At 40.9% G+C, this 25,638-nt stretch overlaps 1 protein-coding gene across 9 annotated transcripts in view; it reads left to right on the top strand.

Annotated features, from left to right (window-relative positions):
• Positions 1-25,638, top strand: part of DOCK9 (dedicator of cytokinesis 9) — a 262,790-nt gene that overhangs the window by 165,648 nt on the left and 71,504 nt on the right. For all 9 annotated transcript variants that reach the window (XM_008143977.3, XM_054719897.1, XM_008143975.3 and 6 more), the window contains exons 10-26: positions 6,365-6,439; positions 7,936-8,076; positions 8,351-8,554; positions 8,930-9,052; positions 12,664-12,746; positions 13,371-13,493; positions 16,832-16,911; positions 16,993-17,180; positions 17,315-17,380; positions 18,567-18,659; positions 19,978-20,101; positions 20,451-20,572; positions 21,677-21,763; positions 22,154-22,243; positions 23,764-23,879; positions 24,123-24,192; positions 24,958-25,083. In XM_008143977.3, the coding sequence (XP_008142199.2) occupies positions 6,365-6,439; positions 7,936-8,076; positions 8,351-8,554; positions 8,930-9,052; positions 12,664-12,746; positions 13,371-13,493; positions 16,832-16,911; positions 16,993-17,180; positions 17,315-17,380; positions 18,567-18,659; positions 19,978-20,101; positions 20,451-20,572; positions 21,677-21,763; positions 22,154-22,243; positions 23,764-23,879; positions 24,123-24,192; positions 24,958-25,083 (1,911 nt within the window). The remainder of the gene's footprint in view (positions 1-6,364; positions 6,440-7,935; positions 8,077-8,350; positions 8,555-8,929; positions 9,053-12,663; positions 12,747-13,370; positions 13,494-16,831; positions 16,912-16,992; positions 17,181-17,314; positions 17,381-18,566; positions 18,660-19,977; positions 20,102-20,450; positions 20,573-21,676; positions 21,764-22,153; positions 22,244-23,763; positions 23,880-24,122; positions 24,193-24,957; positions 25,084-25,638) is intronic.

Here is a 25,638-nt window from a genome sequence, read left to right as displayed (position 1 = left end):
AGGAAGAAAGAGGCCAGTCCCAGGGAAGGAAGGTGCGAGAAAGGGCCCAGCAGGGGATCGGGACACAGGTAGGATTTCAGAGAAAGGACTAGAACAATGGGGGCAGGCAGAAGGCCCTTCACGGTGTAATTTAATGGCAGGTCCTCTTCTTTCTGCTTCATTTATCCTGTTGCCCCGGCTTTTGTTTCCACTGGGACTGAGACGTGACCAAAGAGGATATGAGTGACAGGAAGTTGTTTTAGTACAAAAATAACTGAAGTCTCGTTCTGGAATGTAATGGAGAGGCCTTTTACATGTGGTAGGGACGATAGGAACTTAGGTTTTCAGAATATTTTGTGTATTCTTGGCCCTAAGGTTGTTTATACAATTAGTACTGAATATTATTATTGTTTTACTGGGCGACATGCTGCATGTACCCTAATACCTGTTCTTTTCTTCCTACTGTCTAATATGGCACCAAACATGCTTGTTGTAAATATAATGGCATTTATAGTACTTACTCTTATAAAGATTTTTATTGATTATATAAACTATAAAGTTAGTTAATCCTTCGGAGTCTAGGGTTAATATGCTGAGATTAGTAAACCTGCTTACTATCCTATATAATAAAAGGGTAATATGCAAATTGACCCTAAAGGCAGAACGATCAGAACAACTGCTGGACCAGTCACTATGAGGTGCACTGACCACCTCTCAGTTCCTTTCCCCGGCTGGCAGGCTCTGATCTCCTGATGGCGAATTGGGAACCGGGGGTGGATGTTGGGGGATGTGGGCGGCGCTAGGCCAAGGCCCCCATCCCGCTGGTCGCCCCACACACAGAAGGCAACCCACGGCAGGGGCGGGGCTGGCAAGCGAGAGGTAACAGCCGACCTCTCAGTCCCTTCCCCGGCCATCAGGCACTGATCACCCTATGGTGAAAGAGGAAATGGGGGTGGGTGGTAGCAGGGGGCAGGGCTGGCTGTGGGCAGCCGAGAAAGATGGCCCTGATCACAGGCCAGGCCTAGGGACCATACCCACGCACAAATTTCGTGTGCTGGGCCTCTAGTTTATTTAATAATTTCTTTCTCTGGTTATATTTATCTTAGGTGACATAGGGACATATATCCCTCCTTGTGTAAAGACAGAATGAAGAAAATCTTCATGCTTCCACCTTATATTTTTCTCCTCCACAGCTTTTCTATTTTTTATCTTTTTTTTTTTTTTTCCCTAAGAGAACAGCAACTCACCTTAATTTGATCTCCCCATATGGTTCTGAAAGAGAAGTATTGTTTCATGTTAACCCAAAATTGCTCATATCCAAATACCACATAACTTTTTAGCAAATGAACTTATCTTTTTGGATAAATCTTCCACAGTTGAGCACAGAATAAAGCATGGTGTCTCAGACTCTGTAATCTCATGGAGGTTGAGTAAGGGTCAGGTGGCCAAACTCAGAAGTCCATGTCAGAATCCAACAGTTTCATAGACACCTTTGCTAAGGTCAGTGACAGATGCTGCCTTCTCTGTATCCTAGTCCAGAAAACTGTGTAATTGTATTATGATACAAAGGCCTTGTGAGTGTTGTGCTTGTGAGGTCAGCTGGCGTTCGTTCCTTGGGCCTCCTTGTTCCAAAATGCTCCCCTATAGCTTTGTGACACAGGACGAGATGATGGTCCCAGGGAGTTGGCTATCTTGGAAGTAGTGGAAACAAATCATGGCAGCTCTTTAAATTAAAATTGTATATTCTGGTCTCAAGGGATTTTGCTACATTTTCCTATTCCAATCCATTTTGGTTAAATGAGCCAACAGTCAACACAGTATAATTCTGATAACTAATCCTCAAAATGAAACACTGTTGGCCATAGTCTTTGACCTATGATTGTTTTGTCTGCTCAGAGGTAAACTGAGGACATAAAGTAGGCCTACAGCAGTCCCTCTTGAAACTCTGAAATGTTTGGTCCATAATTATTCCTTAGAACAAGGGCGGGGGGGACATTGTCAGGGTGTCATTAGTGATTAAACTTAGGGTATACAGAAGTGGGAAGAATAGTCTTTGTTTTAGAGGAATCATTCTCTTCTTTGACTTCTGAGCAAGTGTCAGTTTTTACAGAGAACAGCTCTGTCACTGTCCATTTTCTTCATTTTCCTCTTCGTTTCCTCTATACTGAACCCAGAATATTAGATGGGCTCTGGGTAGGAAGGCAGCAGCAGGGTTTGGGGAAGTGCCAGTCCAGTTCTTCCTACCTCCACAGTAGGAACTAACCACAGGTTATTTTAAGAGTGGAGCTGGTTTCTGTCACTTTGAGAAGTGCTGGATGGCATAGTCTGTGGGATAAGTTGTTGTTGTTGTTGTTTATAGTTATATTTTGTAGGCCTTTATATTGTAATAGTACATAACAGGAATTTATTTTGTCTTTACCAAAAATTTAAGTAAAAATAAATATGCTTGCCATTATAAATAAAAATATCCTAAGTTATATAAAGAAAAGATAACTTTTCCCTCATCCTCCATTGCCACATTCCTGAGAACACTGATGTTATTAACCTGTTGTAATTCCTCTTTCACCAAACCAATTGCTCATAGAAACATACACACATATGTAGTGTTTTTAATTTTTTTATTGTTGACAGAATTACAGATATCTCACATTTTTTCCCCTTCCCCTCCCCCCCCCCGGTAGTGTTTTTAATTATTTTTACAAATATGCTCGTGATCTATATGTTACTCTGCAACTTGTTCTATCACTTAGAAACATTTCATAGCTACCCCTGAATCTAGTTTACTTATTTTCATAGCTGTGTGACATTCCAGATATGGGTATTGCTCACTTTATTTCACCATCTCCCTATTTACGAACATTTAGGTTATTTTCAGTTTTTAGCCTCTACAAATAGTACACAATAAACATTATAATATATTTATGAGCTTAAATACATGCACTCTTATTTCAGTAGGAGAAATTCCCCAAAGTGGGATTTCTGGGTCAGAGGTTATTGTATCTTTAACACTTTAAATATTGACAAGTTACTTTCCCAGTAGGTTGAAATAAGTCACATTCCCATTTTTCTGCATCCTCACCAGAGAAAGTGGAAAATGATGTTTCACTGCTTTGATTTGTATTTCACTGCTTGGGAGTGATGTTATTCATATTTTCATATATTTATTTCTTTACATTATTTTCTGACGGGCCTGTTCATAGTCTTTACCAATTTTTCTTTTTTCTTGTCTGTTAAGAGTCTGAGCTCTGAAGCCAGTCAGCCTCAGAATCCAGGCTTCCATTTGATGTTGTGAGTTCTAAGGCAAAGTATTTACCACAGAAGCCCCAGTGTCTTCTCCTTTAAACAAGGACAGTAATAGTGCCTGCCTCCTACGTTTGTACAACATTTAAATGTGCACTTAGCGTGATACCCAGTATAGAGATGTTTGCTGTTATCAATAAATATGCGTTTTATCATTATGATGCTTCCAGATATTTATTATTCCCTGGCTCAGGGGCAAAGCCCTGCTGCTCCCAAGCCTCATTTTCTTACGGTCTAGGCTTTACTTGGTAATTTCCTCAAACACTATTTGTCGGGCATCCCTTCTGTTTAATGCATCCTGGGCGTTGGGAGGGACGGGAGGCACTTTAAGAAGCCGAGTTTGCTTTCATCTGTCTCACAGCAGAGCTGTCAGTGTATGTAAGGTGGATTATAAACTCAGGTTATTTTTACATCTAAAGTGGTCCCTTCTTTCAGTGGTTTCTCCAGTGGAGACTATATCTCTTGGATATTAGTGGCAACATCAGGATGCGTTGAGTCTATTTTTGGCTAGTTGTTGATTTTCTTCTTTTATATGTCTGCATCCTGTTTGTCCTCTAATTGTATGGAGCTCATGGCAAGTCATTCTTGCTTTATTCATGTCTCATCTCCTAGCACAGCCAGCCTGAGACAGCAAGCATCTATGAGAAAGGCACTGGGAATTGCATGCACATTGAGAGCCTGTTGCTCTGTGCCAGTGTCTGGGATCACAGCATTCGCCTTTGTTGATGGACTCTAGCAGAAATTCAGGAGTGGGAGGCATCACTGTTGGTAGTGGCTCGCAGCACCTCGTTCTGATGTTTTTGTCAGGAAACCTCCTGGCTCTGTACCAAGTAAAGTAAATTCTTTGAGCTCAGTTAAGTAGTTTTAGATCTACATGTTCTTTCAATGTGGAAAATTAGGAAAGGTGATAGGAGCCTGCCTCAGCCACCGGCACGTGTTTTCCCTTGAAAGCATGAAGAGACAACCTGTAGGAATTCCCCTCAACCTCCAGGAGCCTGAAGCTCTCATAGATGGCATCCAGGTGAACTTCTTTGTGGCGGGAGACTTGAGCCATCATCTTGTTCAGTATTTTTGCTCAGAAATGAAAATGGAGTCCAGGAAGGCAAAGTGGCTTGCTCAAGTTCAGACCACCAGTTAACGACTGAATCACAGCTAGAACCCAGTTTCTTAGTTGGTATTCTGGTGGTCATTTCATTTTGCTAGACCTGTAGCTAGTTGATTAAATACAGTGATAATAGAACTTGGGTCATGGCTGAGAACCTGTTATAACAGCTACACGCCTGAGAAAAGTAAGGCAATGCTCAATTTCTCATTAGCTATGATTAGAAATGTATTAATAGACCTCGTTCAGCCACCAGCAGAGAGGACGAGATACCTTCTCCACTAATTTCCATGCTAATTTCCATGCTGAGGTGTGACGATGTGACTTTTGGTTTTTGCAGAAAGGAGCATGTGAGAGAGGTCATCCTATTCTGACTCTGTAAATGTATAGATTTAACCATTGAGATTCAGAGTAACAAGAAGAACAGGATATAGATTAGAGGCACCAGGTGTGAGAAATAATGTGGCTGGAGATGATGTAGGTCTTGTGGATATGTTGGAGGCTTCTTCTTTCTGTTCCCGTTCCCACTTCTGCAGCCCCCATCTCTGCCACCATGTGTCTCAATGGCCTCCTCTCCAAGACTGTGATTCCAGCCTTCATCCCTACCTTGTGCTCAAGTTTCATCTCTAGCTGTCTGCTGGGTGTTTCCAGTTGGAAATCCCAGATACATCTCCAAATTCTGAATTCATCACCTTCTCCACAAACTTGCTCTTCCTCTTGAATTACCTATCTTAGTTATTGGCTTCTCAAGCCAGGAACGTGGAGTTGGTTATGGTTCTTGCTATGCAACTGAGGGGGCGGTTTTGATAACCCAGGAAAGACCATGTGGGCTTCCTGGTCTTTCCCTTTTTAATCCATTTCCTCAGCCCTACCTGAGTGATGCTTCTGAAATGCAGAACTGGTTATTTTACTCCTTTGCTTAAAATATTGTGGGATTTATTTGGATTTTGAATGGAATCTCCAGTCCTTAACATACTAATCCCCAACTCAGTTTTCTTTACTTTTTCCATTATGCCCAAGCATTCCGTCATAACGAACGGTTTGGTAACTGCTCAGGTACGACTTGCACCTTTGTACCTGCAGCATCTCCTCCTAGAATGCTCTTCTGTCTTTTCCTACCCAAGTGTCCTGGTCCTTCAAGATGGTCTTCGTCGGGGAGCTTTTTCCTGACTGCCTCCTCCTGGTCCAGGTTAGCTTTCACTGTCCCTTATGCTCTTTGGCCATTTTTATTGCCTATTTATATCCTGTCTTTCCAGCTAGTGTTCGTTAGGGGCAGGGACTTTGTTTCATTCATATTTGTGTCCCTAGTACCTGGTAACATAATAGGTGCTCAATAAATATTTATTTAATGAATCAACAATGCCCCCTCCCTGCCACAAACACCTGTGGCTGGCTGTCCTTCAGTATCTGCCATAGTGTTCTCTACCCTGCCATTCAAAACACATCCCTTTCTCTTCCATTGCGTGTACCCTCGGTCTTAAGTGGGCCCTAAATTTTTCTGCCATCTGGGCTCATTTTCACAGACAGTATCCATCTATCCATGTTGTGCATCCTCTTCATTCAGCCTGAAATGTTGTTGTTCTCCTTTTGGCTATCTAAATTCCACCCCACATTCAAAGCCCGGCCCCTGTTCAATTACATTATGAAGGCTTTCTTGATAGGAATGCTTAATTATTCTCTTTTGCTTTCTTTGTATTGTTTTTGGCTCTCCATTTGATTGTCAGCTTCATAAGGTCAGGGATCAGGTATTGACCTCCCCCCTACACACCTCCCTCCACCACCACCCCCACCACCACCACCACACACGCACTCACAGTGTGCTCTATCCTTGTTCCTTGACAGGCAGACTCTCCAAGCTGAGGGCAGAGTCGTCTGACAGCCTGGCGCTTCAGGATGGGGTGGCTTTCAAACACACTTGGACACCATGTAAGAAAAGGGCTATTTTTAAATGTAATTTATATTTTTTGTTTATCTTGTTGTCAGAGTACCCGAGAAGCAGAAATCAAACTGAAAAGTGAAAGCAGAGTTAAACTTTTTTACTTGGACCCGGATGCCCAGGTAGGAACTATTTTAATGTTTAAAATTTAAAACTAAGTTTGGGAAATAAAACCTTTGACAGGTTCTTTATTTGTTTATTTTGGATTGACAAGCAATATAACAACAATATATAAAATTCAAGGGAAAAAGGAAAAATAAAAACAGGCTGTAATCTCATTGTGTAGCCCAACCATTGTGAATATTTGATATTCAATTGATTGTTGAAAATTGAGAGTTATCCAAAGACATTCTTAGGTCCACAAAGAACATATAATTTACCCCATAAAAATAATAGTCAGAAAAGAACAAGCATCACTGCAGATGCCCAGTAGACAGTGATATTTCCTGACTTGCTCAAGCTCAACCCCAAGTACAAGCGTTGGAGTGCATGTGGTCCACATCTGTGTCCCAGCAAAATCCAAGGCATGGAGTGCCCACAATAGGGTGGCTCTGAGGGGACAATGGTTCTGCAGTATTTCCCTCTATATTTCCCCCCTCTTCATTGATAGTCTTTTTTTATAGAACTTCTTTTCCCCACTTACCTTTAATAATAAATGTTTTTCTGTGTTTCTTCACAGGCTTCATAACCATATATATTTTGACAATATTTTACTTATTGTGATAAAGTATACATAACATGAAATTTACCATTTTAACCCTTTTTAAATGTGCAATTTAGGGTTAAGAACATTTACAATGCTGTGCAACTGTCACCACTATCCACTTCCAGAACTTTTTCATCATCCCAAACAGAAACTCTTTATCAGTTAAACCAGTGGTCGGCAAACGGCGGCTCGTGAGCCACATGCGGCTCGCGAGCCGCGGTTTGCCGCTCTGTTGACTATTGAGTTTGCCGACCACTGACCTAGACTCTCGATTCCAATAATTACAGGCTGTTGTTGTTCCTTGTGATTAAGCCCCTATCCCAGTGATCGGCAAACTCATTAGTCAACAGAGTGGCAAACCTCGGCTTGCGAGCCGCAGTTTGCCGACCACTGAGTTAAACAATAACTTCCCCATGCCTCCTTCCCCTCACCCTTAGTAACCTCAATTTTACCTTCTGTCTTTGTGAATTTGCCTATTTTAGGAACCTCATTTATGTGAAATCATACAATATTCATCCTTCTGTGTCTGGCTTATTCCACGTAGCCTAATGTTTTCATGATCCATCCATGTTGTAGATTGTGTCAGAATTTTATTTCTTTTCATGGCTTAATGCTATTCCATTGTATGTATATATGACATTTTGTTTATCCATTCATCTGCTAATGGACACTGAGTTGCTCATAACCATAATTTTTAAACTCTGCATAATAATCCATCAAATAGATATACCATCATTTTTTACCATTTTTATAAACTGTATAAACTTATAAAATAGTAACACTATTGTGAGTAAGAGTGTATATGGCTTTTCCATATGGCATTTTCTTTAGGGTACAATTATTATGGGATTTTTTTTAATGTGAGCACAATGTATTTATATGTTTGCTTTTTTTTTTTTTTTTTTTTTAAAGAAGCTTGATTTACCATCAGCTGAGCCAGAAGTGAAGCCATTTGAAGAGAAGTTTGGAAAAAGAATTCTTGTCAAGTGCAATGATCTATCTTTCAATTTGCAATGCTGTGTTGCCGAAAATGAAGAAGGACCCACTACAAATGTAATTTTTAAAACAGATTTCCTAAAGAAACAGAGGTTTCAGTTGTTCCCATTGCAGTGCAGACATGAAATTCTAGTTCTTGGTATCAAGAAGGTACAATGTTTAGGTCAGGATGTGGGGGCTTATTTAGCCTGTGGGGACAGGATGTTTGTCACAAAGGATGGGGATCGGGGCTGTTTCTCTTTAGCGGAAATTTATAGCCACAATCATAAATAAGTCCAGTAACTTCTTCTTCGAGCCTCAGTGATGGTCTGGATTGTTTTGTTTTGTTCAGGTAGAGCCTTTCTTTGTTACGCTATCCCTGTTTGACATAAAGGACAACCGGAAGATTTCTGCCGATTTCCACGTGGACCTGAACCATTTCTCCGTGAGGCAGATGCTGGCCACCCCATCCTCCGCTCTGATGAATGGCAGCGGGCAGAGCTCGCCCACCCTTCCGGACATCCTCCATGAAGCTGCCATGCAGTATCCAAAGCAGGTGGGGACCTGAGCCCGGCAGTCAGGATGCCAAGACATAGCTTGCACATGCTATGTAAACACATAGAGTCTGTAATGCTAATTGGGGAAAGGTTGTTGATTATATTAACAGCTTATCTGATTCGACCGTAAAAGAAAGCCTGAGAGAAGGATTTCTCATTTCTTTTTTCTAAAGTTTCTGCTAATTGCCTCCCCCACCAAAAGCCTATTTGAGCAGATGATGAACCATTGATCAGTTAACCAGTTTGGCACTGGGTGCTTCTTAATAGCTAAACGGTTTCACCCTTCTTTGCCGCTTTAGAACCTTTAATATTCAAGGGATTTGTTTACTGTGGCTGTGAATTCTACTTGCTGAAGAAAATGTTTTGTCCCCTAGGGAATATTTTCGGTCACGTGTCCTCATCCAGATATATTTCTCGTGGCTAGAATTGAAAAGGTCCTCCAGGGGAGCATCACGCACGTCGCAGAGCCATACATGAAAAGTTCCGACTCTTCTAAGGTAGGGATGACTTGTGTGCCTTGTGAAGTTAAATAGCAATTGGGAAAAAAAAAGCTTTCCATTGACGTAGAGATGCTTAAAGAAGTCAAAGTTAAATCATATTTATATTTCAAAAGATGTAGACTTCTGTACATAGATTTACTCTTATGTTTAACTTTATGTATTCAATTATCAATGAAAAATAGTCCTATGTGTAAATAAAATGCTTCATTTGGCTGGTCTATCCTAACATCATCAAATAATTTGCAGAGGAATTATCAGTTTAGTAGTAAGTTTTCTGTCATTATAAAGTTCATATATTATATTCAAACTAGAGGCCTGGTACATGAATTCGTGCATGGGTGGGGTCCCTTGGCCTGGCCCATGATCGAGGCCGATGCGGGGCCTGGGGGGTGGGGGAGGATCAGGCTGCTGGGGGAAGCTAACCAACAGCCAATTCTGTGAGGAATTGGGCTCCCTCCTCCCTCCTACTGGGTCCGGGGTGCGGGTGAACCAGATTTGGGGCTGTCAGGGCCCCAGCAGCTAGGTCTGGGTCAGTGCACATCACAGCTACCGGCCAGTCGTTCCGGTCACTCAGCCTTAATGGTTGCTTAGACTTTTATATATATAGATAGTTTATTTCACTTGTTGATGTCTCTCTCAGGTTCTGTAATTATATTTGGGTCCATTTATACTTAAAAATGCGATGAGATTGGGAGACAGTCTGGCTCAGGTGGTGTGGCCAGTAGGATTGGTGGTTCAGGTCTACACTTGTGTTTTGTCAGGTGGGGCAGGGTTGTGGTGGCAGAGGTAGTGCAACCTTAGGTCAAAGAAGGAAGGGAAACAAGAAGGTATATGTTTGGTGTATGTGCAAAGTACTGTTTATTTCCTGGGAATATGTAGATGTGAGCATACCATATTATGTTCACATCTACATTATTGATTATTAGAAGTCATCTAGTCCACTACCTCTTTTCATATTCAGAAAACTGAGCTTTTCAAAGGCTTAGTTACCTCCTTAGTGTCACACAGCTAGAGTGGCCAAAGGACACTTGATGTCACTTGCTTGCACTCTGAGCTACTGGTTAGAGTAAGCTGTCAAGTGCTGTCCTGCCAGTTTTACAGTATTTTTATTTTAAAAATGTTTTATACATGGTCATTTGAAGATTGCCCTGATATACTGACCAAGGACTGGTCAGCAGGAGGAGGGGACACCCAGAGGCTCCAACAGATTTGCTGAGCTGACTTAGTTTCCTCTCCCCCTCTCTGTGGCCACCCATACATCACCAGTGTGTCCCAGAATGCAGGATGGCCCTCAAAGAACAGGTTCTAGGAGTCAGACACGTAAGTGCTTGAGCACCTAACTAGCCTGGACACTTTGGATAAATCATGTCACCTCTCTGAGCCCCAGATATTTAATCTGTAGTTGAAGGATAATGTTGCTCCCTGCCCATACCTTCCTCTCAGGGATAGTGCTAGGATCAAACAGATAATGTAAAAGACAGTGCTAATATGGATTCCACGAACCAGTGGCCCATGTAGGACCTTGTTATCATTTATTTCAGCCCCAGTCAAGTAAAAGCCCATTTTCCAGGTGCATTGCTTCAGACAGCATGTGTTTCTGACTGATAAAAGCTGAGTAGTTTGGTCTCTAGGGAGAAGCTGTTTTATTTTAAAATCAAATCTGTAAAAATGAGGATGAGAGCTCTTTTAGCTCTATGATACTTTGATTAATAATCAGTGAAGGCCCAAGATAAGATCTACTCCCCTGACTGTGCATGCAACACATTTCCAAAGCCACAATGCACCAACTTTGCTACTTCTATCTGCCACATGCATGGTTTGAAATGTGGCTGCTCATGTTGGTGCAAAACTCACAGCATTGTGGGCTGGACGTTACACTCCCCCCAGTGTCCATTGAGCATCTGCTGACGTCTGCTGTTTCTTCATCACTTACGATGTAAAGCTTCGCCACGTGCACATTGTTCCATTTAGTCACACCTCTAAGGTAGTCAATTAACCCTTTGCACTCACTTGCTTTTCTCGATTCCTGCTACCGATGCTAACCACGTCGAGTCACACTCAACATCCGAGTGTAAAAGATTAAAGCAGAGATTAACATTCAACTATCTTACATCCGAATAGAAGATTTAGCAGAGAGATGACAGAGGGATGATTTTTTTCTGTATATAAAAATTGTCTCTTTATGTTTTCCAATATGGTGTAGAACATCTTGTGGAGTAAATTTTTGTTTTGGAGAAAATTTTTATGAAAAGTCTCTGTAGGCCCATCACGAACAGATTTTAAAGAAAGGAAGGAAGAGAGGGAGGGAGGGAAGGAAGGGAGGGGAAGGAAGGAAGGAAGGAAGGAAGGAAGGAAGGAAGGAAGGAAGGAAGGAAGGAAGGAAGGAAATAAACGGAATAAACAAACAAACCCAAAGGGAAATATGAATTTCTCACTCTGACTTTCACTACATTATGATCCATTTGCAACTTTGAGAAGTCTGAGCGCTCAGTCCTCATTCACTGCAGGGAAAAGTGAAATTTACTTGAAGCCTTGTGTTTTAGCTTTAAGTTTTATGCAGATGTTGCATTTTACTCCACAATATAGTCATTATTGTTAAACCAAAAAATAATAGTTTCTCCCCAAATTGCCACCCAGGAAAGTAGGCCATTTTACCCTGTGACTGTGTCCCCCTGAGTCCCCACATGAATATACTCCACTTGAAGAAGAAAGGGAGGGCCTAGTTGGGCTTCTGACATCTGTTTGAATCAAGATGTGTTTTCCAGTTCACTCATGAAGGCAGCAATTCCCACAGCATGATTATGATAGAATCATAATGTTTTGTAATGAAAAGTATAAACTAAGCCCTTCATTTTTAAGGTATGGAAAGTGGAACCTAGAGAGGTGTAATAGCCTATAGATTCAAACAGCTGGTTTCAATTTGACTTAGAGACAGAGAGCTCTATTATTCTACTTCTGAGCCTTCTAGATGAGTGCTTCTCAAACCCAGTCCCAGTGCACACAGGTCACCAGAGGTCTGGTCAGATGCAGGTTCTGACCCAGGAGGCCTGGGGCAGGGCCTGGGGCTCTGCATTCCTCACAGCTTCCCCCTGATGCTGCAGTCTGCAGAGCACACGCTGGTTCACAGGAACTAGATTATTTTTCCTAAACTTGGTTTGTCTTGGATGTACTTAACTAGTGTAAGAAGCCCTTCAACACATCACTCTGAATGAATCAGTCTTTGCATTGGTAACAATGCAATATCCCAGTACAAGCAAATTTGGGAAAATAAAGTGTCATCTGCTTTAGCGGTGGGGTATAGTTGATTAATAGACCTGCCATGTGTACATCATAAGCTAAAAGCAAATCTGCTTCACTGTGTACTATAGGGTTAATCAGTTAACCCACAAAAAGCCAAAAATAGTTATTAGGAAGTGAAAATAGCAGAACTTATACTCAGAAAGCAAAAATATAAAAATTAAAAACCTTGCCCTAACAAGTCAACACCTATAATGTTTTAATAATGAATATGTATCCCCAAATTATGGGATTCTGCACAAACTCTTTAGATGATAGTTCTTCTGTCAGTGGGATTCGGCATCTCATGGCTTTATTCTGATGTCTTCAAGGTTGCTCAGAAGGTGCTGAAGAATGCCAAGCAGGCATGCCAAAGACTCGGGCAGTACAGGATGCCATTTGCTTGGGCAGCAAGGTAAGGGGAACATCTTTTATACCTTTCATATAGATGTAGATATATGGAGATAGATAGATAGATAGATAGATAGATAGATAGATAGATAGATAGACAGACAGAGTTATAGATCGACCAACCTATTCTCTTTATTGCCCAGAGACGAATAGGATTTAAATGTATGAAGTTGAAAAGTAAGTAAGCCCTGTATCTGAATAATCATTTACTAGAGTCACAGAAAGGAAAGATGCTGGTTGGAGGGTAGCTGTGTGGAATTGGCAGGATGAGCAGGAATGTGCGTTGCAGAGATGGTATTCCGGGTTCCAGCCACGTGTCTCCAGCTGGGCATGGGTGACTGCACGTGCGGTCTGCCGGTCCTCTTTATTTTTCTATCTCTGCTTCTTAAGAACTCGACTGTGTATGTTGTTTCCGAAGCATAGGCCATTTGCTGGAAATGTTTTCTATGTAAATTGAGTTAGTTTTGTTCATCCTCATAAATATCTTCCATGTTTTTAGGTAATGAGATTTCTCTTGGCTATAGCCAATGGAATAATAATTAGTCTTCACATAGAAACCAGAGTTAAGTCGTGGATTTATTTTGGTCTTTTGGAAATTCAGTTTGGAAGTGTTGTTTTGCTATTTCAGGACGTTGTTTAGGGATACATCTGGAAACCTTGACAAGAATGCCAGATTCTCTGCTCTCTACAAGCAAGACAGCAATAAGCTCTCCAATGACGACATGCTCAAGTTACTGGCGGACTTTCGGAAGTGAGTCTCCAGGCCTTGCTTATTTCCACTTCCAAGAACTAGAAGTTGTTTGGTGGGGAGGGAGGAAGCAGGAGCAGTCTTTTAAATTGCTCCACTCAAACATCCCAGGGCATGCTGGGTGAGCATGGAACTTTACCTCACGTGCTTGGGAAGGAAGAGAGGGTTTAAAATTGGAAGAGTAACCTAGTTGATTTGAATTCTGTAAAGGATGTTATTGGTGGTTCTGTTACGAGTGGGTTGAGGGTAGAGATGAACCTGGGGAAGAAGGAGGCAGTTGAGGAACCTTTGCAAGAAGTGGGAGGGGTTTCAGCAAAGCCACTACAAGTGGAAACAGGAAGAATGAAAGTAATTCAAGTTATGTCAGAGAGGCCCAATTACTGGGTCTTAGTGTCCTGATTGGGCAGTAGGGTGGAAGGAGAAAAAAATGGTTGGTTATCTCAGATAAATAAATCCAGGTTTCTGACTTACACAGTGGAGTGCTCCTGGTACTATTAACTGAATGGGTGATTTGGGTGGGTGGGTGGGGGGATAACTTATATAGTACTTACTGTTTATAGTTCTCAATGCTTTATATCTATTAATGAGTGTATTAGTTTCCTATGGCTGCCATAGCAAAGTACCACAAACTGGGTGACTTAAAACAGTGGAAGTTTGTTCCCATAATTCCGCATGCTGGAGTCCAAAATCAAGGTGTTGGCAGGGCGCACTCTCTCTGAGTTCTCCAGGGGAGGATCCTTCCTCATTTCTCCCAGCCTTTTGTAGCCCCAGGCATTCCTTGGCTGTGGCAGCATAACTCCAAATTCTGCCTCTGTCTTCACATGGCTGTCTTCCTGTGTGTCTGATTTATTGTCCTTCCTCTTACAAAAATACGTCATATTGGCCCACCCTAGTGACCCCATCTTCACTTGATTACATCTGCAAATACCCCATTTCCAAATAAGGTCACATTCACAGATACTACGGTTAGGATTTAAACATATCTTTTTGGGAATACAACTCAGCCCATAACAATGTGATAAAGAGAGGGTGGGCAATGGTGGAAGTCAGTCTGGCTGAGAATCTGAGGAGTTCATTTCTGAACTTATAAAAACCAATTTCCTTTGCTGGGCATCTTTTGGCCATAAATTTTTTTGACGGAAGGCAGGATGTGTGAAAAATTATTGATTTGCCTTCCTGACAGTTATATCTGAGGATTTCAAGGAGTTGCTCATTTAAACTCAGATGTATACAAAAGACAAGTGGAAATGAGGAGGAACCCTGAGAGAAAGTGATTCTGCATGTTGGAGCTGCTGATGGGCACAGATGAATATGCTCAACATAGTCTGTAATCAAAGGAAGCAAGAATGTAGAACTGTTCGGGAAATCTGATTCAGATGAACAATAACACGACAAGTTACATGTGAGACTGCTTAACAGATTACAGTTATGTCTGAGGAATCTTAAAAGCAGGAGTTAGGAACTTTTTAAAAATGAGGACAAAACCAAATGCTGCATCTGTCGACCAGTGAGCTTTGATGTTTCTTGGCAGTATCTAAAAGACATTATTAAACAGGTGGCTTATGAAGAACCATGAAACTGTTCCGTTTTCTAGGAACAAGTCATGTTATGTCAAACTAGTCATTCTAATCACATTTCTGCTTCTCTCTTTAATTGGGCTGCTAAGCTGGCCCAACAGGGATGCAAAGCTTTTGACAAGTGTATATTCCAAGATGTCCCATGAACAAGTCAGAGAAGTGTAGTACACTTGAGTGGACAGATGTTCAACTGCTGGAGTAACCAGATGCCAGGAATAGGCTAGTGTCAGTCTGGTGATGAGCATCGAGAGGGTTGAGAGGAACCTGTTCATGGCAATATTCTGTGCAGTATCTTCATCAATGACTTTTATAAGAGACTATAACATGCTGCTGAAATGCTTTCGCAACATGAAGCCGTTAGGAATATCTAATACATTAGATGTTAATACCTGAATTTTGGAGGGTTTTGATAAACTAGAAATGCCTCAAATATATAAAGAAATGAAATTTCATCTAGATAAAAATCAAATCCTTTTCTGAGTTCCAAAAACATAATTGTATAAATCAGAATGGAGAGATGTGGCATGATAGTAAAGCATGTGAACAAAGATTTAGGGATTTTAGGTGGTTGTAAATTTCATTTGAATCACTAGGTGTGGGTACCTAAAAGTAATAGCATCAATGGACGGGTATATTGTTCAAAACCAGACAGCTATGGCCCTGGCTGGGTTGTTCAGTTGGTTAGAGCATCATCCCAATATGCCAAGTTTGCAGGTTCAATTCCCTGTCAGGGAACATACAAGAATAAACCAATGAGTGCATGGATGGGTGGAACAATGACTCAGTGTTTCTCTCCTTCTCTTTCTCTGCTTTCCTCTCTCTCTCTCTCTCTCTCTCTCTCTCTCTCTCTCTCTCTCTCTCAAAATCAATCAATAAAAAATTAGTAAAAACAGATAGCTGCCCTCACTGCTCAGGCCATTGGGCCTGATCTATGCAATTCTGGGTGCAACAATATAAATGGGACCTTCTTCTAGGAGAGAAATGGCATTGGAGGAAGGTGCAGAAGGGCCGAGAATGGAAGACTTCCAAACGCTGTTTCTAGATGGTTGAAAGGTGTTCCATAGGGAAGCATAACTAAGCCCCTTGATGAGTGGAAGTTTCAGAGAGGTGACTTTCCCATGCTAGGCGGAAGAGCAGTCTGAGTGCTGAAAGTTTCCTGTCACTAGGAAGGGTGAAGCAGTGGCAGTGCTTGTCAGGCACATTGTAGAGGAGATTCCTGTAATGGATTGAGTCAAACCAAGTACAGACACCATATATTTCATTGAGTACCTGCTTGGTACCCAGCGTTTTGCTAGACACTAGAGACTAAGATGACTTCTGGTTCTGAATTTTCATGATTCTAAATAAGTGAAGAGTGTATGGTGAGGTTGGAATGGTTCAGGAAAACTTTAACATTTTGCTCATGTTCTTAACTAGACTTTTGCTGTCCAACTCAGTAGCCACTACCACATGTGACTGTTTAGCACTTGAAATATAGCAAGTCCAAACTGAAATGAGCTGTAATGGAAATACACATCTGATTTTGAATAATTTGAATGCACTTTTTATAGTGATTATATATTTAAATATAATAATTTGGACATAATGGGTTAAATAAATATATTCTTAAAACTAATTTTACCTGTTACTTTTTTAAATGTGTCTACTAGAAAGTTTAAAACTACATTTGTGGCTTGCATTATATTTCTCTAGGAAGTGCTCTCTATAATTTAGGTTTTAGAGCTCATCTAACTTATAAATGTTTGATTTTTCTCTTGTTTGTAGACCAGAGAAGATGGCTAAGCTCCCAGTGATATTGGGCAATCTAGACATTACAATCGATAATGTTTCCTCCGACTTTCCCAGTAAGTGTAAGTTCTGTGTAATAAACAGACAAAATTTTTGTTTGTTTTTTTACTTCAATTTGTTTGTTTTTAATTTTTCAGATTATGTCAATTCATCATACATTCCCACAAAACAATTTGAAACCTGTACTAAAACTCCAATCATGTTTGAGGTAGAGGAATTTGTGCCCTGCCTACCAAAGTACACTCAGCCGTACACCACCTATAATAACCACCTTTATGTTTATCCCAAGTACTTGAAATATGACAGTCAAAAGTCTTTTGCCAAGGTGAGTGTAAAGAATGAGGTTTCATTTTTGGTATCAAATTCTCTTGGGTTTTGGCTTCTCATGTTCTTTTATAAATATTTATATGTCCTGGCTTTTTGTCCCCTCCTCCCCTTTTTCCTTTAAATATCCTGCAGGCCAGAAATATTGCTATTTGCATTGAATTCAAAGATTCAGATGAGGAAGACTCTCAGCCTTTGAAGGTTTGTTTTTTATATATGTTCCCATTTTCCCATTTTAATAATGCAGTTGCATGATATAGCACAACTAAAGGAATCTGACACATTTTAATTGACACAAACACAAAAATACATGACATCACATCATATAACCACACATGATGAACTTTACAGAATATGGAATAATTGAGTTATTATTCCTAATTCATTATTTCTGTTTTGTTACACATTTTAGGGATGAAGGGTTCTGATGCATGTTCAATTCAGTAAACACATTGTGCACCTGCTATGAGCCAGGGATTGTATGGATGCTAAGAATTATATTAGTAACATTGATAATATAAATAGTAATAATAATAATAGATTGGCATTTATTAAGTGTTTATTATAGTAATAATAATAGTAGTATATTATTGATGCTTATTGAGTACTCATTATATTCCAGGCTCTGCTCTTAAAGCCTTATAGGTACTAAACTCCTTTAATTCTCATAACAGTCTTTTGAGTTAGGTGCTATGAATATCTGCATTTTTAAGATGAGAGAGATTAATGCACAGACTTTACATAAATTGCTTAGGGTCATACATTAGGGGAACTGATGTTCAAACCCAGGCAGTCTGGCTCCAGAGCCCAAATTCTTCACTGAAACTGTATGAAAATTACTTTGCAAGAAGGGAAGGATTCAGAGTTGCAGAGAACAATGTAGTATAGTTTTTGCCCTCAAGAAATTTCGTAGTTTAGTGGGAAAAGACAGTTATGAAAAAAAGCTCCTGGTATACAGAAGGTACTGAAAGCGTTTATTTTACAAAACTGAATAATTAGAACGGAAAAATGCTGAAGGGACACAGAGGAAGGAGTTCATCATTTTTGGAAGGTTGCTTGAGAGTTTGCTTGGGGCACCTAGAAGGGAAGATCCCTGGGACAGAGGATTGCATAAGCAGAGGCATGGCAGTGGGAAAGGGAGCAGTGAGCAAGGTCTGATTCAGAGCTACAGCTCTGAGGGGGGGAGGCTCAGGGGAGGGTTGGGAAGGGAGCTGGAGGGTAAGTTGGGCCCAGGACTAAGGGGGCTTATCGGTCTGGAGTTTCACAAGTAAATCCATCAGAGCTGGTTAAGCTTATGCTGTGGGGGTGCTCTTTACAACACATCTGAGTTTGATTTCTTACTCTAATAATTGAATGCTGGTGTCTCCCTCGCTAACTCTCATTTCAGTGCATTTACGGCAGACCTGGTGGGCCGGTGTTCACAAGAAGCGCCTTTGCTGCAGTTTTACACCATCATCAAAACCCAGAATTTTATGATGAGGTAAGATTTTCAAGGGAAAACCTGGTTTAACCCATTTTGAGGAAAACTCCAAGTTCTTTGCTTAGTAAAGCAAAAATTCAAGGGAAGCTGCATACTATCCTGAAAGGACAGTGATAGAACTAAATGTTGAATTATTTATTTTACATAAACTTTTCTAATTATAAAAGCAATGTATTTATTGTAAAAAACTAAAACTTGGAAAATGCAGATATTGTAGAAAAGAAAAAGTTAAAATCCCTCCTCTGTCACTACCACAATTAATAATTCTGACATAGTTTCTTTCAAATTCATACTTAAGTATAGTTACATCTGCTGGACCTTTCTTATTGTTGGATTTCCTTATGTAAAATTATATGTAGGTGATTAAAACTACTATATGAATTCTACTGGTAAATGTTCTACGCTGGTTGTTCACCGTGCCTGGCTGTGTTAAGTTAATGTAGTGGTTCCTCTCATGTGTTTTCCAATTCCTTCTGGAATTTAAACATCACCTCTTCTAGTTTTGGTCAGTCGTGTCTTAGTCTGTTTGTGCTGTTGTAACGAAATACCACAGACTAAATGGCTTATAAACAGCAAATATATTTTTTTTAAATATATTTTATTGATTTTTTAGAGAGGAAGGGAGAGGGATAGAAAGTTAGAAACATCGATGAGAGAGAAACATCGATCAGCTGCCTCCTGCACACCGCCTACTGGGGATGTGCCCGCAACCAAGGTACATGCCCTTGACCGGTATCGAACCTGGGACCATTCAGTCCGCAGGCCGACGCTCTAGCCACTGAGCCAAACCAGTTTCGGCAAAACAGCAAATATTTATAGCTTACAGTTCCGGAGGCTGGAAGTCTGAGGTCAGCGTGCCAGCATGGTCAGTGTCGCAGATTCTCAGGTGTATTCTCGCACGGTGGAAAGGGCTCGGGCGCTCTGTGGGATCTCTTTTATATGAGAGCATTCAGCCCATGTATGAGGGCTCCACACTCATGACCTAGTCACCTCCAAAGGCCCCTATTAATACCATCCCCTTTGGGGTTATAATTTCAGCATGTGAATTTGGGAAGGACTTGGGGGGGAAAGGTTGAGGGGGGTGGGGTAGGGGAGGACACACAAACATTCAGCCCATGACAGTATAGCATTGTATCAAGGACCCATTTCTTCCTTAGCACAATTTACAGTCTCAGATTTCTTTGACTACAAACGTTACTATTAGTTTGGAGACCAAATGGACCCTTAGGCATGGGGTGACGCGTTGTGTGGCTGCGGTCACCAAGAAATTTTGTTGTTCTGGAATATTAGAAAAGTTGTTGCTTTGTTTTCCTTGCAGATTAAAATAGAGTTGCCCACCCAGCTACACGAAAAGCACCACTTGTTGTTCACATTTTTCCATGTCAGCTGTGATAATTCAAGCAAAGGAAGCACAAAGAAGAAGGATGTTGTTGAAACACAAGGTTTGAAATTTCATTACCCCTTTTGATTTTTTTTTTTAATAACTTACACATTCGTTTCTTAGATTTTATTTTTCTATGGATTTGCATTCTTTTGCAAAGGAGTTTTTAGATGATGTTTGTGAAGGTAGCATGCCTGGTTTGTATATGTAAGTTTCTATAAAAGGTAATTTTAGAATTCTAATCCCAAAGCAGTCAGTGGTCTACAGAGATTGTATTCAGGGTCTCTTCAGTTTCTTAACCCTGATTGGTATTAACAGTTCTTGAAGATCAGGCAATTTAGTAAGATTGGCTTTCTTTCATCAGTTTTCGTGCCCTTACAGTGAATCTGTTTTGTTCTTTGTTTCAACAGTTGGATATTCCTGGCTTCCTCTTCTGAAAGATGGAAGGGTGGTGACCAATGAGCAGCACGTTCCTGTCTCAGCCAATCTCCCATCTGGCTACCTTGGCTACCAGGAGCTTGGGATGGGCAGGGTATCGGAATTTAAGATTGATTTATCCCATTCCTTCAGAAAACATTAAAGATCAGCTACAGCAACAATGACACAAAAAAAGCACATAGTATTTTTCCTAGTCTCGGCATTTTGGTTTTCGTTATTCGTTTTCAAGTAAACTTAGGCCATTGGGAGACAGTGATATGAACAGTGTCACAATGTAGAATTATAGTTTGGGCATTTTAGTATAAGCCCAGAAGTAGCAATGCCTCAGCAAGGACATGAAGACTTGGAGATACTGGATAAGGAAGAAAATCTCTGCGAACTAGCCATGCTCAAATAAAGATGCATTCTTAGGTTCATGCAAATGATTAGGAATTATCTTCCAGCATAATGTAATAAGTCCAGTAAGCAAATATCTCATCCACATTGTAGCTCGTTCTGACTCATTAGTGCCTGAATTGTCTCAGATTCCTCCTGTTGGTTTGTTGGCTTTGCATTTTTTAAGCCATTTTAGATTATATAGACTTCAGTTTTATAAGATGCTCAGAAAAGGTTTTTGTTTTCTTTCATTCTGAATGGCTTTTAATGTTTCTCTACATTTTAAATAGAGCCAAATTTGGGCTCATATTATGAACAGATAGTCAAAACATTCCAAAATAAGGTTAAATCATATAACATTCAGTTATGGTTCCTAATCTGAACATGAGAAAAATGAAGGTTTCTGAAATTAAAAATAGGCACAAACAGATATTGACCCTTTGACTGTGCCAGGAATACTTACTGTCCTATGCGCTTTATCTGGTACCTTGTGCCATCACTTTCAGAGTCCTGAGCTCGAGTTTGGTTAAGTCATTGGTGAAATAGGATGCTTTCCCTCTCAAATGGACAGTAATCCTTACAGCTGCAACTCAACAGGAAAGATAACTTATAAAATCCAGGAAGAAGAGCATTGTACTCGAGGAAAGAAAGTGGGTGGGAATTAGTGTTGGTTTCATCCTGCTGTGAGCCAGGCATAGGCATGACTATCAAGTCACCAGAGCTGTTGGGGCTTCCGCACCTCATCAGGGCCCTCATTCAGGATGGTGATTGAAGCCAAGATCACTCATCTGTTGGGATGTTTCCCCCCCCCCATATTTTTCAGCATTGTGGTCCAGAAATTAAATGGGTGGATGGAAGCAAGCCACTGCTGAAAGTTTCAACTCATCTGGTTTCTACGGTGTATACTCAGGTACGCGCTAGTCCGTTAAAATTAGCAGTGATTGCTCTGTGAATGAGTTGGCATAATTTTTTTTTGGCAAAACAAAAGTCTAATTGACATGTTCTATGTATATATTTTTACTCTATAAGTCCTCTTTTGAAGAAAGGAAGTACAGATAAGGTGCTCATATGTACTGAAATAAATGAAGAATACAAGTAACCTTTTTAAACTGTTTTCCTCTTTTGTTGGAGGATCTTTGGAAACGTTTTTTAAAATTTGTTTTCATTTTTATCTCTTTGATATTTGCATTTTTATATGCTCAGTTTTCATAGTCTAAATGAAACATGCATGCTGTAAGAAGCAAATACTTCTATTTCTACAGCAGATACGCTAATAAACTTTATTTTTTTACCTTCCCAGGATCAGCATTTGCATAATTTTTTCCAGTACTGTCAGAAAACTGAATCTGGAGCCCAAGCTCTAGGGAATGAACTTGTGAAGTACCTTAAGGTATCAGATGGCTTTCTTAGTGACCCTTTTTAAATGAGTTTGGTGTTGATTGGGTTTTCTCTTTGGTGGTGCTCTTAGCTAGATACCCTCGCACCAACAGCTTTTGTATGGTTTGAGATAGTGTCAAGAAGGGCACTCAGAAATAGTGCTCCTCCCACCTTCGTCCTAGTCCCACGCATACTTTTCTCAGGCCAGACCTAAAACATACTGTTCCCTGCATAGGAAAGCCCTCGCTTACAGAGGCCACCCATGTTGAGTGCTCGCTGGGCTCACAGCGCAGAATCAGACACATAGAAGCAGTGACTGTAGTCTCACTTTTAACTAACTTCTGGTTCACTGTAGGAGATAACATAAGCTTCGAGACTGCATAGCAGGTGGGTTCAAAACAGATAATACATGCCAGCAACCCCAGCTTTGTGCAGGGTCAGGGAGACTCCTGCCGTTTTTGCACATGGGAGCAAGCAGGGTTTGTCTAAGGGAGTGCCATCCAGAACATGACTTTAGGGGGACATTTTTAAAAAGGAAAGTAGCTAAAAGGGCATTCTAGGCATGGGAACAAATTTTAAGAAAGGTGAGAAATGCAGTAGAAGTTTATTTGGTTTAAGCAAGGAAATTGGACCTGGGATCCTGAAATCACTGAATCCCCTTTTGGCTGCCTCAGAGACAGCCATGTGACTTGAAGAAGAACCTTTGTATTAGTTTCCTATTGGTTCTGTAAGAAATTACCACAAACTTGCTGGCCTAAAACAACACACATGTATTATCTTACACTTCTGTAGATCAGAAGTCCAGTATGAGCCTCATTGGGCTGAAATCAAGGTGTTATTAATAGCGAGTTTCCTTTCTGGAAACTAGGGGTGAACCTGGGTTCTTACCCTTTTTGGTTTCTAAATGCTGCCTTCATTCCTTGGCTTGTGGCCACTTCGTCCATCTCAACGCCAACAAGTTGCACCACTGACCATTCTTCCTTAGACATATCTCCCCCGACTCGCCTCTTTTGCCTCCCTCTTCCACTTTTAAGGACCCCTGTGGTTACAGCAGGCCCACCTGATTAAGTCCAGGAGCATCCCCCTATCTTAAGGCCAGCTGGTTAGCATCCTTAATTCCCCTTGCCATGTAACATATTCACAGACATGGACATCTTTGTCCCTTATCCTGCCTGCCACTGCCTTCCTTTTGCTTTAGATGCACTTCTTCCATCCTTATTTGAAACTGAGTGAAGCCAAGACCGGTTTGGCTCAGTGGATAGAGCGTCGGCCTTCGGACTCAAGGGTCCCAGGTTCGATTCCGGTCAAGGGCATGTACCTTGGTTGCGGGCACATCCCCAGTAGGGGGTGTGCAAGAGGCAGCTGATCGATGTTTCTCTCATCGATGTTTCTAACTCTCTATCCCTCTCTCTTCCTCTCTGTAAAAAATCAATAAAAAATATATTAAAAAAAAAAAAAGAAACTGAGTGAAAATTGCTTAATGTTGGTTTAATGTCAAAGGATAACTCGGACTTTGGTATTTCATATCTGTAGAGCCTGCACGCAATGGAAGGCCACGTGATGATTGCCTTCTTGCCCACCATCCTAAACCAGCTGTTTCGTGTCCTCACCAGAGCAACTCATGAGGAAGTCGCCGTCAACGTGACACGGTGAGAGAGGTGTGAGGTGGATACTCTCCTTCCCTTTCGGTCTATCCACATCTGGAGCACAGTCATACATATCCGGATGCTAGTGTGTGTTAAACATTATATTTAAGGCATATGGAGAGATCTCATCTAATTCTTTGTTTCCTGTGGTGCCAATAGCATCATCATTGTTCTACTGTGATAATAATGAAATGTTTCCATTTTCACATTACTATTCATTGCTTTATTCATTCCTATGGTGTGTAGGGTCATTATTCATGTGGTTGCCCAGTGCCATGAGGAAGAATTGGAGAGCCACTTGAGGTCATATGTTAAGGTATGTAAAATAAACTGTCCCAATCATTTAAATCTGTGGCTCTCCAATTTTCCTTCTAAGAACTTATTTTTAAAAAATCTAGTTATTTGGGGTATATTTTGGGATGAAACTTAATACCTCTGCTTTCTTTTCTGTATCACATAGCCAGTGGTCCCACCTAGATGAGGGGAAGTCCAAAGAGGGCAGCCTTTCATTTATTTACTTAGTATCATTTTTGTCAACTACATTTCTTCTTTTATGAGTGCTGCACATGATGTGGACATTTAAAGAAGAATATTAACTCACTCACTCTTAGCTAGGCCTCTGGTATGGCTTCTTGTCTTCATTTTTCTCTTTTCCCCATCTAAAATTGTAAACATGGTGGCAGTGATTGTTCTAAACAGTTGCACACATTCCATTTGATCTTTGACAGTATGAATTATAGCTATGTGTTCATCTAAAAAGTGAAGTTCGGGTTGTTCAGGGAATCAGTTACCCAGTGTCATGTGACACATTTCCTGAAGTCCTTAGGAGGTGGAGCTATGGGCTGAAGGACCACTGACCTGAGTCAGGTGATTCACATATTTAGGTGGGTCCCCAAAGACATCCTGAGCTCCCTCTTTCTGTCACATGACAACAACCCTTCCCACCTTCCGTTTCCACACCTTCCTCTCCCACCCATGCGATTGTACCTGGGTCCCTGATCCTCATCCTCTGGAGTCTCTTCAGCTTTCAGCTCAGCTTGGAGAACCAGTGCATTAAAGCATCTTTCTTTTTTCTTCAAAGTACGCGTACAAGGCTGAGCCGTATATTGCTGCCGAATATAAGACAGTGCATGAAGAACTGGCCAAATCCATGACGGCAATTCTCAAGCCTTCTGCTGATTTTCTCACCAGCAACAAACTACTTAAGGTATGTTGGGAGGCCAGTGTGGCTCTGCAGTATTGAAATGGATTAAAGAAACTTCAGACTCCTCAGCTAGATCAGTTTGCTCTTTTTGTGTGCTTTTAGTGATGATCATCACCTCCTAAAAAGCAGTAACAGAGTTAGTTCTTCAGTACCTACATTGCCCCTTGTACTGGTGCTCCTATGAAAGCTGCAAATTATTATTATACTCAAAGCTTCATGGCCTCTTTGGCATTAATAAGTCATATTTGAATAATTGGAGGACCATGAGTTAGAGATTTTACAGGCAAGTGTCAGCAGGTGAGACTCAGCCAAGAGGAATGGTTGCAAATCTAATAGAGCGGTGCCTCTTTGTGGGTTGCTGAGCTTATGTACCCTGTTCCCTGGTGGGATGGAGTCACTTATTGTCAGACATGTGAAAGCAGGAGATCACCTGGCAGAACCTCTGGTCCGATAATAATTTACCAAGAGGTTCAGCCATGTTTTTTTGGTCACATTTGTTTTATGTCAGTGACTTTGCCAGCCTAAGAGAATAAACGTCTCTTCCAACTGGTTGTTTTT

The sequence above is a fragment of the Eptesicus fuscus genome, chromosome 8 (assembly GCF_027574615.1).
Source record: "Eptesicus fuscus isolate TK198812 chromosome 8, DD_ASM_mEF_20220401, whole genome shotgun sequence".
Lineage (NCBI taxonomy): Eukaryota > Metazoa > Chordata > Mammalia > Chiroptera > Vespertilionidae > Eptesicus > Eptesicus fuscus.
This window is presented reverse-complemented; position numbering and strand designations above follow the sequence as displayed.